Source organism: Microtus ochrogaster, chromosome 6 (assembly GCF_000317375.1).
Source record: "Microtus ochrogaster isolate Prairie Vole_2 chromosome 6, MicOch1.0, whole genome shotgun sequence".
Lineage (NCBI taxonomy): Eukaryota > Metazoa > Chordata > Mammalia > Rodentia > Cricetidae > Microtus > Microtus ochrogaster.
This window is the reverse complement of record NC_022013.1, coordinates 67,334,848-67,351,238: the sequence shown is the minus strand read 5'-3', so window position 1 is coordinate 67,351,238 and position 16,391 is coordinate 67,334,848. Positions and strand designations below refer to the sequence as shown.

General features: G+C 46.3%; 1 protein-coding gene across 2 annotated transcripts in view; it reads right to left on the bottom strand.

Moving 5' to 3' along the window:
* Cacna2d3 (calcium voltage-gated channel auxiliary subunit alpha2delta 3) overlaps nt 1-16,391 on the bottom strand; it is an 833,716-nt gene that overhangs the window by 225,248 nt on the left and 592,077 nt on the right. Inside the window, exon 14 of one of the 2 annotated variants that reach the window (XM_005348768.3) lies at nt 4,911-4,928. The exons of the other annotated variant lie outside the window; for it this stretch is intronic. Within the exon in view, the coding sequence (XP_005348825.1) occupies nt 4,911-4,928 (18 nt within the window). The remainder of the gene's footprint in view (nt 1-4,910; nt 4,929-16,391) is intronic. 2 annotated transcript variants of the gene reach the window in all.

Genomic DNA, 16,391 nt, shown 5'->3' with positions numbered 1-16,391 from the left:
GGGAGGGGAAGGGGAGGGGAAGGGGAGGGGAGGGGAGGGGAGGAAGAGAATAGGGAAGGGAAGGGAAGGAAAATGAAGAAAGAAAGGAGGGAGAGAGGGAAGGAGGAAGATAACCAGGCTTACTTTAGATAATTGAACACTGCCATGTATCCCCCTGAAACATTGTAAGAAAACCTTCAAATAAATGAGTACTTCCATTTATCCCCCCACCCCCAAATATATGTACACAGAAGGAAGTGCAAACGGATTCAGGGTTCCGTTTACCTCGGGGTGTGGGGAGATTAATGAAACAGTTTATTCAGAGAGAAAGACCCAAACTGGACCTCCGTTTTAGAAGTTAATTTATGTGGTCCCTCATACAAGTTAAGCAGCACAGAATATCACAGCAGGCACAGAACAACAGATCCTGAACCCTGCTGTGTTTGATCAAGAAGGCAAGTTAAGCTATTCCTAACAGGGAACAAAACCCACGGCCAGGCCATTAAACTGGGATCATTTTGCCATACTGTGAAGTCCTGAATGCATCAATTGCTGTTCCAAACAGGATTAGAGATGTGATGTGCTTTCACTATGGTTGGGAGAAAAATGTGTATGCCTTCCCCGACTTCTCAGGCTGATAGTAACTAAAACACCGCCAGGCAAGACAGAGCACCCAGGAAACTGCCAAGAAATAGTTTGGGGCAAATTCCAAGGCTGTATAAATGAAGGGTCACAGGTATTAGTGTCTGGACAAGGTAACCCACACAAATGTCCAAGTTTAGGTCCATCTGACTAGATGCTCAAGGTCACATACATTCATTTAACTGTGAGTGAGCACGTCTCTGCAGAGCCTGCAGCCAGAACCAGGTGGAATCAAAGGGCAATCAGTTCAACAGCCTGAACGGGCACTTAGAAACAGCTTTGGCTTTTTTTTTAAGTGATTGTTATAAAATGCAAGCTCTCATCTATCTTTTCCAAAAGAGGCAACTGTGTAAAAGTTCTCAAAGGCAAACCTTGCGTGTATGGAGCTCCTTCCCCATAGTTCCACTGGGAAAACAGCTTCACCTTTGACCAGTGAGAAAAGACCCACGGGACAGACAGTATGAGATGCACATAGCTCCAAAAATCCAGGAGTTACATATTTGGTAGAAATGGTCAACATTCTTTGGGCTTATCAACAGCTGTTGTCACTCCAAAGCTATATCAAAAATTGAAATTTATAAAGCCAAAAATTAGCTCGGGGATGCTTAACAGTTACAGGCAAAAAAAAAAAATTATTTCCCAATTCCTGTTTAGAAAAACTGCCATGATAGTCTAGAAGAGGCATATTGGAACACCCTCAGTTTTGAAACCATAACTTAGGAGCTACCATCATTAATGCCTGCTACATCAAAAACAAGAAGGACACTCGTGTGGGACATATTTAGTTGTAGACAAGTCAAGAGATTAAAAGAGGCATGTTAACAGAGAAGTCACTATGTATAGAGAAAACAGTTGTAGAAGGTACCAAGGCATCTTCTAACCGAAACAGTACAAATGTCGATGCCATAAGGTCCAATGCCTGTGCTCATGACCTCATCAGACAAGAGGGCCAAAGACACAGTGGCTGGCCTGCTGCCCTTCACCCACAGCATAACGAACTGCTGTGTTTGCGAAAAACTCTTTTTAACCATGTCTGCAGTGGCAAGACCAATGGGTAATGTTGACAATACTTGAAAGACATCTTTCAAAAAAAGAAAAAAATGACCCCTGCAGACACCTTATTTGTTACAGGTGGAGCCCAGGCATGCAGAGCGGCTAAGAAGGGGCTGGAAGTGCTGCAGGCCTGCTGGGCTCTTCTGTCTGTTCTGCCTGTCCATTAGGTTTGTGTTGGGACCACAAACAACATGCAGGGTCCCAGATCACCACTTTGCACATAAATGCTCCCTTGATCAGCTCTGGTTTGTCAGCGATGACACGGAATACTTGCTGGAACTCTGACGTGCCTTAAGTGTCTTGCATGGGCTATCCCCACGCCAGACAGAGATAGAGAAATCACTCGTGTAGCCAAACTGGAGAAGCAGTCTGATATTCTCATTAGGTAGTGATGAGTCCTAGGAGCCTAGAGAGCTTTGGTAACTTGCCCACGGTCATAGATGGATGGAGCCTCGGAAGAAAACCAGTGCATCCTTCACTCGTCCATCCGCAAGCCAGGACATCTGAAGGAAGCAGAGGCTTACAAGAACCTCTCTCTTCTAGTAAAGGTGTCACTGATGTAACTCTAGGGAAAGGAAGGGAAATGAATGGGAAGAGGAGGGGTAACACAAGCTTAGACAGAGAGGATGCCCCAGTTAATGGGATACTCCCCTCTAATCGCTGCAGCCCAGATCACTGAGGTTTATACACAAAGGGTTTCTCTGGAGCTGAGTTTTATTCTTTTTCTTTTCTTTCTTTTTCTTTCTTCTTTCCTCCTCCCCCCCTCCACAGAAACTGTCTCCAGGATTATGAAACCATTTGAAATAGACTTTAACTCTTCATGTGTTTGCTAAGGTATGTATTGCAAGAATGCCATGCTAGGATCCAACTGCTGCATAGGCCATGGGCCCTTACAGCAACCTCCCATGTTACAGACACTCAGGCACCCTACTAAGACTCTCCTCTGCTGGTGAATACCAGCAAACTTCCCTAGGCCAAGGGCTCTTTCCTGGGGGAGTGAGTTTACACCAAAGAGATACTGATGGCCAGATTTCAAGCTCCCAAACCCCTTCCCTACCTCCTGCCCAGGAATCAGAGAGCCTGGCTGTAGGCTTCTGCTGTGATACCTCTCCCATGCCAGAAAGGTATAAGAAGAAACTTCCTTCTGCCACATGGACTTTGATCCCTCTCTCCAGAGACCCTTCCATGCTGTTCTGTCTCTGGTGCTGGGGCCTAAGCTCCCTTCAGAGCCCCCATCAAGCTGCTACCTCTTTGTTTGTTAGTGTTCATTAACTTTTCTAATCAACTCCTCACGTGACAAAGTTGCATCTCAGTGTTCCCCCTTGAACCTCACCATAATAAACCTCTAAATGCCTTCTCCTTTTTTGGCAGGGAAAAAAAAGACAACACACTTGGACCAGGAGGCAGAACTCTTCCCTGCAAGCTAGACAGGGCTGCAAAAATAGGCCTTTGGACTGCTTGCCATCTACTGGAGACAGGGGAAGAATTGAACAAGCAACTCAAGAAGCTTCCTTGACTCGGGTTCTATGAGCACAGAAGCAGGTCGCTCTAGGAGAGCTCATGATCAGAGTCAATAATGACACCAGGAGGAATGGAGGCAAGAAGTACACGCCATGGAGAATCACAGATCCCAGAACCTGGCAACGCTGCTCCCTTCCCTCTGTCTGCCTTGGTTTGTTTGGTGTTTTACAAGTCCAGCTCTTGAGGAATCTCCTGCAAGAACGCTTTTGTATATGGACCAGTGGAACTGACTAAGTGCCAGAAGGTAAAATAGAACCATTTTCGATTTGTTAAGTCTCTTTCGAAATGAGATTTTTTTTTTCTTTCAAAATGTGGGCAATTAAGAAAGTATGTCCTGTCAATGACAACAAGCTCTCTAAACAGTCTGGATTCTGACCATATATTTACTCTGGGAACTGCTGCTATCCTGGATGACTTAAACGTTTAATGAAGTGTGCAGTCCTTGTGTGATGGCACTGAAGTGCAATCAAACATTGCCACAAGCCAAGTCACACACTAGCATGCCTGGCCTTGTTTAAATATCTCAACTATATCTGCGCAATTGTGTGTGATTTCTAGACCTCCAGCCGTCCATATGGTCTGAACAGACAGTCTTTTCTATGACAGCGGGTACTAGCTCCATGAGGAAGACCCAAAGTACCGGGCTCTGATGCGGAAGTCTCAAGATGTCGCCTCAGTTTCATGCGGGCACCACACCTTAACTCTTGACACAAAACTAACCCACATCTGGTCTCCAGAAACTGCTGTGTCTTCTGGAAGGCTAGATTACATTTGTGAAATACATGAGAATAATGGAGCAGGCATGACGTGACTATTTTTTTTTTCAAATACCATAACTGTCCTTAGGATATGACAGCATGCCAAGGGAACAAGACAAAGCCATCACTGAAACCACATGGAGTCTTTCTGGACAGAGGACAGTCTAGATGGTGGATGGAGATTATCTTGTATTCACAATGAAGGCCAGTGAAAGGGTCTAGCCGTTGGCTTGGACTCTGATCTCATGATCTCTGGATATTATGGCCAGAGACAAGAAAAGGAACTACTTTTGAGTTTTTATTTATTATTTTTATGTTATGTATATGGGTGTTTTGCCTACATCAATGTCTTGTGTGCCAAATGCATGCAGTGCCAGAGGAAGCCAGAAGAGGGCATCACATCTCCTAGAACTGGAGTTACCGATGGCTATTTGTCTCCATGTAGGTTCTGGGAATCGAAACTGGGTCCTCTGGAAGAGCAACTCATACTTTTAACCTCGGAGCGATTTCTCCAGCCCAGGAACTAATTCTGTACTTAATGAAACCCACTGATATTTCAGAGTACAGTCAGTGGTCCAGAATTTAAACTTGGTCACTAGGCTCACAAATGAATTGGCATCATCTCTCTCCTAGCGAGACTATTAGTGAAGCCCAGGACTCTGTCTTTGAACCCAACTTACTCTTGACCTAGATTATTTGCTAATTTTTTTTTTTTTAAAGAAAATTCTTATGTATGGATTCCCTCTTTAAGCCCTGGCCATGAGAGGGTTCTTCAGCAGGACTAATGTGGGGGTTGGGGGAGGAACACTGGCTGAGGCACTCTGATCCTGCCCAGCTGTGACTTGTGGAGTCATAGGAGGAGACCCTTTCACTGGCCATGAACAGAAATGCGCAGCACCACGGACATGCACGGCGGCGAGTTGTGGGAAAGACTCGATGGGACAGAAAAGAGATTACCTTTTGAGCCTGAGGGAGCTGGAAACACGGGGAGAAAAGACAAACAGAAAGAAAACAAAGTGTTATATATGAAGGTAACTGTACAACGTCATTGTGTTGCCACTGGCAACTGCAAAAACCAAAGCAAGGAGGAAAACGAAGGAAATAAAATCAATCTCAGGTTACATTCCAGGTGCGTGGCCTCGCACTGAGCGATCGGTGCACTGCCCGCTGTGGCACTGACGGACCCTGGGGGAGCTTTGCAGCATGCATGTTCTGCGCATGTCCACAACCAAAGCGGTGTGATGGCCTCCTGAGAAGCTGGGCCCCAAGAGCTTCTGTCCAACCAAGATAGTCAAGGACACAGCACCATGCCCAACTGCTTCTCCACACAGGCTACAGGCCCATAGGCTGGGAGTTTTCACCAGGGGAAGGGCTTTGGGGAGGTAATGTAACAGCTTCAAGGATTAGAAAACAAGGACGAACTGGTGCCCTCAAGTGGGTAGAGGCTAGGCATGCTGGGAAACTCTAAACTACAGGATAACCCCGGTGCAGAGGATAACATGAGAAGCTACTACAGGGATGTACCCAGCCCATAGCTCAACAGAACCAAACAGAGAACCCCTGCTATCCGAAGGGTTAGATTGTCAAATGAATTTTCTTTCTCAAGGCAATTTTCCTTGCTTTGCAGTATATTGACTATATCCTTTATTGGTGGTTACAAAAGCATAAAACAAATTTTTACATGTAAAATAAAATTTATGTGTGCAAAACAATGAAAAAATCGCCAGTCAACCCACAAAATAAGACACGACAGCTTTGCCAGTGGTTCAAGTGAAGAACTAAAGTTAATAGGTATGCAGAAAAAGATGAACAAATGTCTGAGATGTATCTGTCTACTGTCCCATGTCAAAACTCTGGCTTCGTGTCACTACACTGTGACTGCCGTTTCATGTGCGGTGCTTTGAAAAGGATGCTCCACACCTGGGATAGGATGAACATTATCCCTGTAACCAATCCTCCACCTAGGAATTACATCAAAAGGAAGACTCGAGCTTTCGTGGCGTAGACTAACAGTTTCTGAGTGTGAAATTGCCACCAGGCACTACAGTTAAGTCCTTTATCTACGTCATGCCATTAAATCTCAGTGAGCTAAGGCCAAGTACCTCCAATTTCCAGGCGAAAATAAAGTGGTGACTGGAAGGGCCCCGTGGTTCATGAACTGGAGCTGCAGGCTGCACTCTCTCAACCCACAGTGAATAAAGACCCTTACGACTTTTGAATCGTACCATCTCTCTAGACTAAATCCAGATGTTGCAGAAGATGCAGTGAGGCCCACCAGCTAACGTCCCTACTTAGCGTTCTACCTTTCTGCTTCTTTACACCCTCGGAAGGAAGCTGTCCTCTGTGTGCCTTGAGATCAGGATTCCCATCAAAGTCTCCTGACTCCCAGGCCCTAGCTGCTCCATCTTTAGGTGGAGGCCAGACAAAGATAGAAAGGATCACACCAAATGTTTGGATTTGAGACATATCTGCCCAGTGCAAATGAGAACTTTGACAGAAAACACCTGAAGAAACCCTCGCTGCTCTGTTTTCAACTCTTGCCCCAAATTAGCGTCCTTGTTTAAGAAGAGAAGAGTAAACCCGTGTGATTATGAATCCTTCCTTTTCGGTGGGGCTACAGCTTCCAGAAAAGGAAGCTCACAAGAGCCCAAGGAAAAAAGTATATCCAGAGGGCCTAGCCAGATGGCTCAGCAGGTAACGTGCCAGCTACCAAAACTGGTGACAAGTTGATCCCCAGGACCCACTTGGCAGAAGGCTAAAAACTCCTTCCAGTCATTGCCTTCTCACTTCTAGACAGGCGCCATGGCCTGCTTACCCATCCCTTATGTCCACACAAAATAAAATACGATCAAACATATCTTATGCAATGGGGAAGAAATCTGGGATACAAACACAGCAGGGTGAAAAATCCTTGGCACTCGTGTTTTGCCATGAAATGTAAAGACCTGAGGGAAAATAACAAATAAAGATCCTCATGCAGTGTCTCAGAGACTTCAGCGTTGTATGGCCACTGACAGGAGCTGCTCTTCCTTCAGGGAGTTTCATTTGGGTTAGATAGGAACCAAAACCCCCAAAGAGTCACCCACTTAAGTATATGAAAAGAAATGTTGGGAAGGAAAATGAGAGACTAGGCCTTTGTGGTGATATCCTCAGTTTAACACTCGCCTCAAACTCTGCACGGAACGCGGAATTTCCTCAAGAAATACCTCATGAGAGCAAAGAGCAGCTTTCCCATTGCAGTGATGCATCGGCTAGCAGAAATTACAGCTTCTCATGCCCTAAGCGGGTTGGCCCTCACCAAGGAGCTTTAGAATAGAACAGTACGGATTTAGATCAACTCATCTGTAGCCACAGATGCTCTGAGTGGGAGTGGGCGCTCTCACCCATCAGTCACCCCGTGTTCATGAGGAATGTGCCGAGCCCAGAACTGGGAGCCCGAGCAGGGGAACACAGGGTCTTCCTTAGTTTTTGCTTGTTTGTTTGCCTGTTTTTCAGGACAGGGTTTCTCTGTAGCTTTGGAGCCTGACCTGGAACTCACTCTGTAGACCAGGCTGGCCTCGAACTCACAGAGATCCACCTGCCTCTGCCTCCTGAGTGCTGGGATTAAAGGTGTGTGCCACCGCCACCTGGCACTACCTTAGTTTCTTAGTGGACATCCAAGGTCAGTGCTATTTGGTTACTGGGCTCATAGATGAAAGAAAACGAAAGTGGGCAGAAGATGGTTGGAGGATGGGCTCGATCTTGGCTGGCAAGTAGGTTTAACTCAAGAACAACTTTGATGGCCTAGTAAGCAGCTGTCTGCGCATGTGCCGTCTTCCTGCCTGTAGAGATGCATAAGACAAATCTGGAAGTATCTTTTTCTCATAGGGCCCTGGGGAGACTTGAATCTCTTTCCACACTTGGGAGGACTTCTTTCCACAAAGCCACCTTACTGAGCATAGCTTCCTGAGGGCCTGCATATTACCAGAGGACTTTCAGTGCAGAAAGGACACTGGAACACATAGAGACTCAGATTGTGCCTATCAGGAGAGAATGAAGGAGATGAAGATGATGAAGAGGATGTGACAGTGAATCAGTGACATCCTCCAGGGACCAGGGGCTTGGCTAAACGCCAGCTGAATCTCTTTTCCTCTTCACGTGGGTCAGATATTACTATCTGTTTCCATTCACAGATCGGGAATGATACAGTTTTTAGAATAACCAAGCACCTCCCCAAAATCACTGGTCTGGTGTCTACTCTGTTGCTCTGATAAAATGTCCTAACCAAAAGCAGCTTAAAGGAGGGGGCGCTTATTTCACCTTACAGGTTAGAGCCCATCGCTGACAGAACCAGGAAAAGAACCCAAGCAGAAACTCGAAGCAGAAGCTAAGGCAAATGTTCCCGGCCGATTCACTCAGGGTTCAGCTTAGCTAGTTCTCTCAGTCAGCCAAGGACTGCCTGCCCTGGGAATGGCACCATCCACAGTGGACTTAACTCTCCTAAACCCCTACAGACATTCCCACAGGCCAATCTGATATGAGAAAGCCCTCAAACAAGACTCCCTTCTCAGATGACTGGAGGCTGTACCACGTTGATAACTGAGGTTAAGTAGGACTGTTACCCAGCCAAGAAAGGGCTAACTTCAGAGCCCAGTCTCTCTGTCTCCCAGCCTTTGATACAACTGCCGGGCTCCCAGCAGTTTCACATGAAGATTAAACAGAACAATCACCAACTCAACCGCTTGAAGACTTTGGGGTCCCCTGCACCATTCCATGTGAACATCTGCCCTGTGAAGACATGGCCCCACCCCCTATGGAAGAGGCTAGGTGGAGTCCACCAGACTCTTTCACACATCTTTTTGTATTTGGTGCACTGGCAATGGCTAGTACATGCCTTCCACTGCCACAGACACGCGTGTCCCTTCCGCTGCCACAGAGACACACGTCCCTTCCACTGCCAGACATGCATGTCCCTTCTGCTGTCACAGACATGCGTGTCCCTTCTACTGCCACAGACACGCATGTCCCTTCCACTGCCACAGACACGCATGTCCCTTCCGCTGCCACAGACACGCGTGTCCTTCTTCCCTCATCCTAGAACCCTTCCTTAGCCCCTACCTCCTGAGCCTGGTGAATACATAAGTCTCCAGCAGTTATGTGACATTTTCCTTCAGACTGAAGATTTCCTCCAGGAGGAAGGAGATAGGATCATGAGGCCTGGGAAATAAACAACTCAAAAGTCTTAGGAACTTCATGAAATTGACAAGATCCTCAAGTCTCCTCTCCAAAGTTATGAAAGTTGTACAGAGCTGCTGAGGGGAGCAGGCATTTCTCTGAGCTGTCAAGCTGCATGGAGGTCAAACAGAGAACTCATGGGCACAGCTCTTAAGAGTCTCTACTCTGGCTAGGGCTGCCTCTGTGTTACCCGCGATCTTGTAAGTAAGTCCACAAACTCATAAGTTCTTCAGGTTGGACTCTAGAGCAATGGTTACTTAGGTCTGCCGTTGGTTCCCTATCTGGGACATAAGCTTGTTCTCATTTCTGTTGGAAGTGACAAACTGCCAATCATGTATCCCTTTTTAACTTCTCGCACGCCACCCTTCCACCATTTAACACTACGTTAGCCGCACTGCCAGTTGTAATAACCACCATTCTGTCTTTCAATTTTAACAACAGCATCCCAGTTTTTAGCCAGACTTTGTGACCCTAGTATAGACCACTGTGGTTACGTGAATTCAGCTGTGGCTAATGAGGTCACCTTAACGTGCCTTCTAAAAGACTTAATTGTGCCCTTAAAGCTGGCGCCTTTAAAAGGGCTCGTCCCCTCCTGTTCTCACAAAGGTAGATGTGATAGCCAAAGGCTTTCTCGAGGACGGGCACTTCTGATAGGATCCAGTGAAGAGCAATCGTGATCCGGTTATTACAGCTGTGGCATGCTAGCCGAGCACCTCGCTTCTGTTCACTAAGATCTCGCATTATCTTATTAGACAATCTGTATTATAATTCCCGTCAAAGGACGAAACAAGATCACATAGACAAAGGGCAGCAAAGGCAGTCTGCTGGCCAGTGTTTTGTCACCTTGACACAAGCTAGAGTCATCCGGGAAGAGGAACCTCAGTTTAGACTATGCCTCCATCCAGATTGCTAGTTGGCAAGTCTATAGGGAATTTCCTTGATTGTCGGTTGCTGTTGATAGAGTCGGCCCACAGAGGCAGTACCACCTTATGACAGGGGGTCCTGAGTCGTGTAAGAAAGTAGGCTGACTATGTCGTGATGAGCAACCCAGTGAGTGGCACTCTCTCATGGCCTCAGCTTCAGTTTCTCCTTCCAGCTTCCTGCTTTGAGCTGATGCCCTTGCCTCCCTAAATGATAGACTGTTACCTTAAAACACAAGCTCAAATAAACCCTTTCTCCCATGTTGCTTTTGACCGTAGTGCTTAACACAATAACAAAACCCTAAGACAGGCAGATTCTGGCAGATGGAGATGGGAACTGGGAGAAGCTGAACCAGGACGCCCTGGTGGGAGAGGAAGGCAGTGGTCTGTGAGCTAGGAAACAAGAGGATCCGGTGACCCTGTTTATAGGAGGATGTGGATGAGCCTCCCTGAGAACATGAGCGTGAGCGATCCAACCCCGCTCCTCATCTACCATAAGGCGGCAAAGGCGGCATGAGACTCCCCTCCCACCTCTATGCCTGAGGCAGGTAGGAGAGCTGACTCTGAGATCATAGAGGAGGAGATCTGCTCCAGCCCCTCACTAGCTGCAGACCTTAGGAGAGCAGACCCTGCACCTTGCCTCTTGCCTGGGCCGACTTTGTTGGCAGAAGTGTGGGTAAGCCAGCCCTGATGTTGGGAGCATGGGGGAACTGTCCCCGTGACTCATCTGTCGTGTGGTAGCGTGGGCAGGGCAAAGAGGTCTCCCCTTACCCCTTGCCACCTGGGGCAGACGAGGGAGCCAAGCGTCCCCCCCTTACGTTACCACACATAAAAGTGGGCCTTGCTCCACACCTGAGCAACAGAGTGTATTTGACCCTGTTGGCAGAGGTGCCACCAAGCAGGCCCTAAGGGGATGAGAGTGAGATAGATAGCCACACACCCCTTGTCTGCAGTGTGGCCACTTGATTTTTCCCCCTTAATCAGCTGCAGCATTCGGGAAAGTGTGGGCCATGTACCTTGCCTGGGAAGCACAGCAGAGCTGATCCTATTGACAGGGCTACCAGTAAACTAAATGTGAGCATCGGAGATCTGGCCCTGTCTCTCATCTGCCATATGGAGGTGTGGATGGGGGAGAGATGCTCCCCCATCAGTGCCTGGGATGGTGAGAAAGCTGGCCCTGAGGTCCTAAGAGCAGGAGAGCGGCCCCTGCACCTTGCCTGGGCCTGGGCAACACAGTAGATCTGGCCCTGATAGTGTCCCTGTGGAAGAACCAACCCTGAGGGCATGAAAGCAGGAAAACCTGCCAGCCCCTTGCTCATTGCTCCTAGCAGTGAGCTAGCAAGGGCAAAGCAGAAGAACTCACCTGGTGGTGAGGACAAGGAAGAGCTGGAGGGCTGACCAACCCTGCAACTGCCCGGGTCCAGAACGAGGATAATGATTTGGCCCCACCCAACATCCACCCCACCTATGATCTGTGGGAGCACACGAAGGGGCAGGTCCTGAAGACCCAAAACTGCAGGATCCCCAAAATACGGGGCAACAATAGGATATCCCAGTGAGGGCCCAGCATCCACGGTGTAGCAGAAAGCAGAGGCCTCGAACCAGACCAATGACTCTGCTTTGCAATGGATGCTTGCAAGGAAAGATATATAGACAAAGGGGTTTACTGTGTGACTCACACTACAGCTTCCATGACGAGACTTTCCCTTTTCTATTTTTTTCTCTTAAATTTTATTTTATTTTGCGGGAGGTCGCGAGGGCAGATATGTAGGGACAGGGAAATGAATGGTACTGAGGAACATGATGTAAAAGACACAAAGAATAAATAAAAGGAAAGTTTAAAAAGAAGATGGGATGGACATTAATATGAAAGGAAGGATGTTAGGAATGCTCCTGAAGCTTTTGGAAGAGATACTTGTAAGCGGAGGTTTCTGTGTCTCATCCCATTCCATAGCTGATTCTAAGTAATCACTCAGAGGCTTAATATTAATTACAAACTGCTTGGCCTATAGTTCAGGCTTATTACTAACTAGCTCTTACATTCAAATTAACCCATTTCTATTAAGCTAAGTACTACCACGTGGCCATGGCTTTTACTGGTCTGCTGGCATGTTGTTTCTTGGGCAGCTGGCTCATGTCCCCTCAACTCTGCCCTTCTTTCTCCCTGTTTTTAGTTTGGCCTTCTGTGTTCTGCTTTGCTATGGGCAAAAGCAGTTTTTATTATCAACCAGTGAGAGCAACTTATATTTACAATGTATAGAAAGGCTATCCCACAACAATTTCTTTTAAAAATGGCATTATTGTTTACTGGAAAGTTAGTGACTGTGAGTTAAGAAAATATTTGAAAGTTTAGGGTTTTTTAATTTTCTTTTGAGACAAGGTTTCCCTATATAATGCTAGCTATCCTGGAACTCACTATTTAGATCAGGCTGACCTCAAACGCACAGAGATCCACCTGCCTCTGCCTCCTGAGTGCTGGACTTAAGGTGTGTGCCACCACCAGGTCCTGGAGCTTGGTTTTATCTGACATTGACATGAATTTAGGATTCCTTGGGCTTGCAGGAGGTGCAGGAGAGTAGGCAGCTGAATAGAAGATGCTCCAGTTCAGGGATGGCTTTAGCTCCTGAGAGACAAGTCTTGGCAGAGGAGTTCTGGACTTTGGAGACTGTCCACCTGCCAGAGGTCTGTGCACTGAAGCAGAATCTGAACGGAGGAGTAAGAGGTGAGGGAGATAGATGCCCATAAAGGCCAAATCCTGATGCTATGATAAATCAGCTGCTTGTGTATGAGACTTTCTGTCCTGAGGAGGTAGCCATGCTTCTCTCCCAGTGCTTCTCCTTTATTGCATCTCTACCTCCGAGTTTCACACCCTTGGGGGTGACTTCAGTGACATCCACCGCTCTAGCTCAATGAAGTTGCAGAGCTGAGTAGTCTCCTTTTTCAAAAGCAAAGCCTCGGTAAAATCTATTGATCAAAACAACACATGTCACTAGGCAATATGTAAAGATGGAGCGGGAAGGAAAGCGTTTTCTCGCCAACTGTCTTTTAAAAAGCCTGGTCTACATATGCTGATTCCATTTGTGAAACTGGCCCACTGCCTAAGGTCTAATGAATGAGTGGTAACTCCCTGCCTGCTGCAAAGGTTTAGTGTGTTCGTTTCTCCCGTGTGGATGCTTGCATTTACAGTCATCCCACCCTCTGCATCAAGCACATCCAAGGAAGGTCTGTGGATTGCTTTGGCCTTCTAACCAGCACCAAGGATGGGGAGCTCTCTATGGAGCTGAGATTTGGTACTGTTCATTCTGCCCACCTGCATCCAATTCTGCCACTATCTGCCAGCTCACCATTGCTGCTTATCTGACCTCCCCAAATACTTATCCCCTTAATTCTTTACTTTGCATCCAGAATGATCTAGAAGTATAAGCTTGATACCTGTCTGCTTTGTCCAGGCTTTCGTGGTGTTACACTGAATCACCATGGGGCCCTTTTCCCTGACTGGCTGCTGCTCCCCCAACCCATGGCAATTCTCAGAATCCCTCATTGAACCACACTCACCGTCACCATGCGTAGCTAATCTGTGACAGCTCCTGTTCTGAAGAGTGTCTCCATACCTATCCAAGTTTCTTTCTATGCCACCAGCTTGAATCAAAATGTCAAGCACGCAGTGTATTCTTTAAGTCTCCTGTTCCTTCATCAACTTGGAGAATTTATTAGTTCTCCACATAAGAATTCAGTCCAGGGCTATCCTATTCCTGAGTGTGGCTCTAAGGGGGTAGACCTGTGCCTGGCCAAGAATTTGTTATAGTCATTAAAGGGCAGAGACTGGAAAGGAAAGAGAAAATAGAAAACAGAACCCCCCCCCACCAAAAAAAAAGAATAGATGAAGGAGGATGGTAAGGAATAAGGAAGACAGACAAGAGATTTCAGGAAAGAAGGAAGGGAGGGAGGGAGGGGGAAAAAGAGAAGGAGGAAGAGAGGAATAGAGCAAAGAGAGAAGACTGCCTTAGAATTTGATAGACCAAGTTACCAAACAACTACCTCTACCACTTCCTAACCATGAGGACCTGGGAAATAAAGTCACCTCTGCATTCAGATCTCTCATATGTAAGACTACAGTAATGACACTATTTGTGGGCCTCACGTGGGACTCCATGGGATAATACCTATTCAGTCTCTACAAAGGCTAATAGCCCACAATAGTTGCTACCTTGATATTGTAGCATCCAAACATCTCAAGATGCCGTCCCACAGTATGAGAGGTCACAACCACTGAGGCATTGTGTCAGATAAATTTACAGGTTTGGTATCCACGGCACCAGAGACCATCACTTCATTATCTGATGTGAGCAGTTAACGAAGCAATAGCACTTGAATGGACATCAGTTAGAGAGTGACTCCGACAGTGGACATCCTTCTTTGTGCTCAGCATCCAGCTCCTTTCAATCACATTGTCTCCATTCCTGAGCCAGCATCCAGTGGACAGGGACCAGACTTCCCCTGGTTATCCTGGCACATCCCTCAGGCTCTTGGTTCAGATGAAAATGTGATCCAACCTTATCTCATCCAGCATTCTATAGGAAAATAGCTCCTTCTGTCCTCTCGGGATCCCTTTCTTCTCCAAACTAGAGTCTGAAAATATGAACAGCTAGGGAGAAAGAAAGAGTATCAAACAGGACTGAAAGAAAAACCCATACTGGGCAGGCAGGCATACGACAAGAAAAATCTAGAACTGTAGGGTCAGTGAGCCCTGCACTCTCCACTTGGCAGTGCTGAGAAAGCTGGGATTTCATCACTGGAACCTTGTAGTTGGCCATCTATAGGTACAGACCATAGCAAACTATGACTAGATTTTCCTTGAACACACAGAGTGGATCATTCAGGATGTGGGGTTCCCCTCTGTACACTGTGAATATGTTTTACTACCGTTGGTTAATAAAGAAGTTGCTTTGGCCTGTGTCAGGGCAGAATATAGGTAGGTGGGAAAACTAAATGAATGTAGGGAAAAAGAAGGCAGAGTCAGGAAGATGCCATGTAGCTGACAAAGGAGAAAGACACAAGAAACTTACCGGTAGGCCACAGCCTTGTGGTGATACATAGATTAATAGAAATGGGTTAATTTAAGATATAAGAGCTAGCTAGGAATTATACCTAAGCCATTAGCCAAACAGTGTTATAATTAATATAATTTTTGTGTGATTATTTGGATTTGGGTGGCTGGAAAATTAAAGTGCAAATCACTTAAAAATCCAAATATTTTCACTAACTGTTCAGCCTCAAATATACATAAGAGTGATTTCCTTAAAAGATTCCCATACTATGCATGTAATTTCCTTTCAAATACACAGGGTATTTCATCACCCTAATGCCTGGAAGGTATTCCTGACTTAATGTGATGCTGGCTAAGTCAGAGGTAGAAGGAGCTTCTCTGGTAGTGGTCTGCTCGCTCCATCCCAGATCTCCTCTCCAGATTCATGCGGTTGGTACCCTGTTGCTCATTCTAGAGTCCCTACTTGAACAGGAATTTTTCAGTCTCACTGCTTCACATCAGCCCTTATCCTGTAGTAGCGATGAAGGAGGAAGAAGAAAATGCAAGCAGTGGTACAGATAGCACCACAGAGGGGGAAAACAGAAACAGGATTAAACAAGTGCACAGCTATGGCTAACTATTTTATTTTAACATTACTCAGTTTCCATCCTGATTCAACCTCTGCTGGGAAGACTAAAGGGGAAAATGGTCTTTATTCCAAATATTTTTTTTTGCCTTTTTTTAGCTCAGGTATTACATTACCAAACCAAATATAATTTAATAATTTCTCAACATCAAGTTTATGGTACAAGATGGCAATTAGTTTTTCTAACAGTATGTTTAAATACAAAATGGCCAGAAAGACCTCTGTAATATAATATACATGTTTGTATATATACATATGCACAAACACATAGAAAGAGTGGCTTTAAGAATCAGGCAAATACTGCATGTTCATTGCAGAAGAGCAGATATGACGCCAGGGGGGCAGTTCCACTGGTGACGTGCTTGCTGCGCAGCGTTTCGGATCATGGCACCCTACATGCAGAGCAGAGCACAGTGGTGCATTCTTGTGCTCCCACCACTAGGGAACAAAGGATAGAAGCAGCCCTAGAGTTTGCTGGCTGGCTGGTCTAGCCGAGTCCCTAAACTCCAGCCTCAGTGAGAGACCCTTCTCAAAAAACAAGGTAGAGAGCAATTGAAGAAAACACTCACACACACACACACACACACACACACGCACACACACACATACACACAAACACACACACTATCACC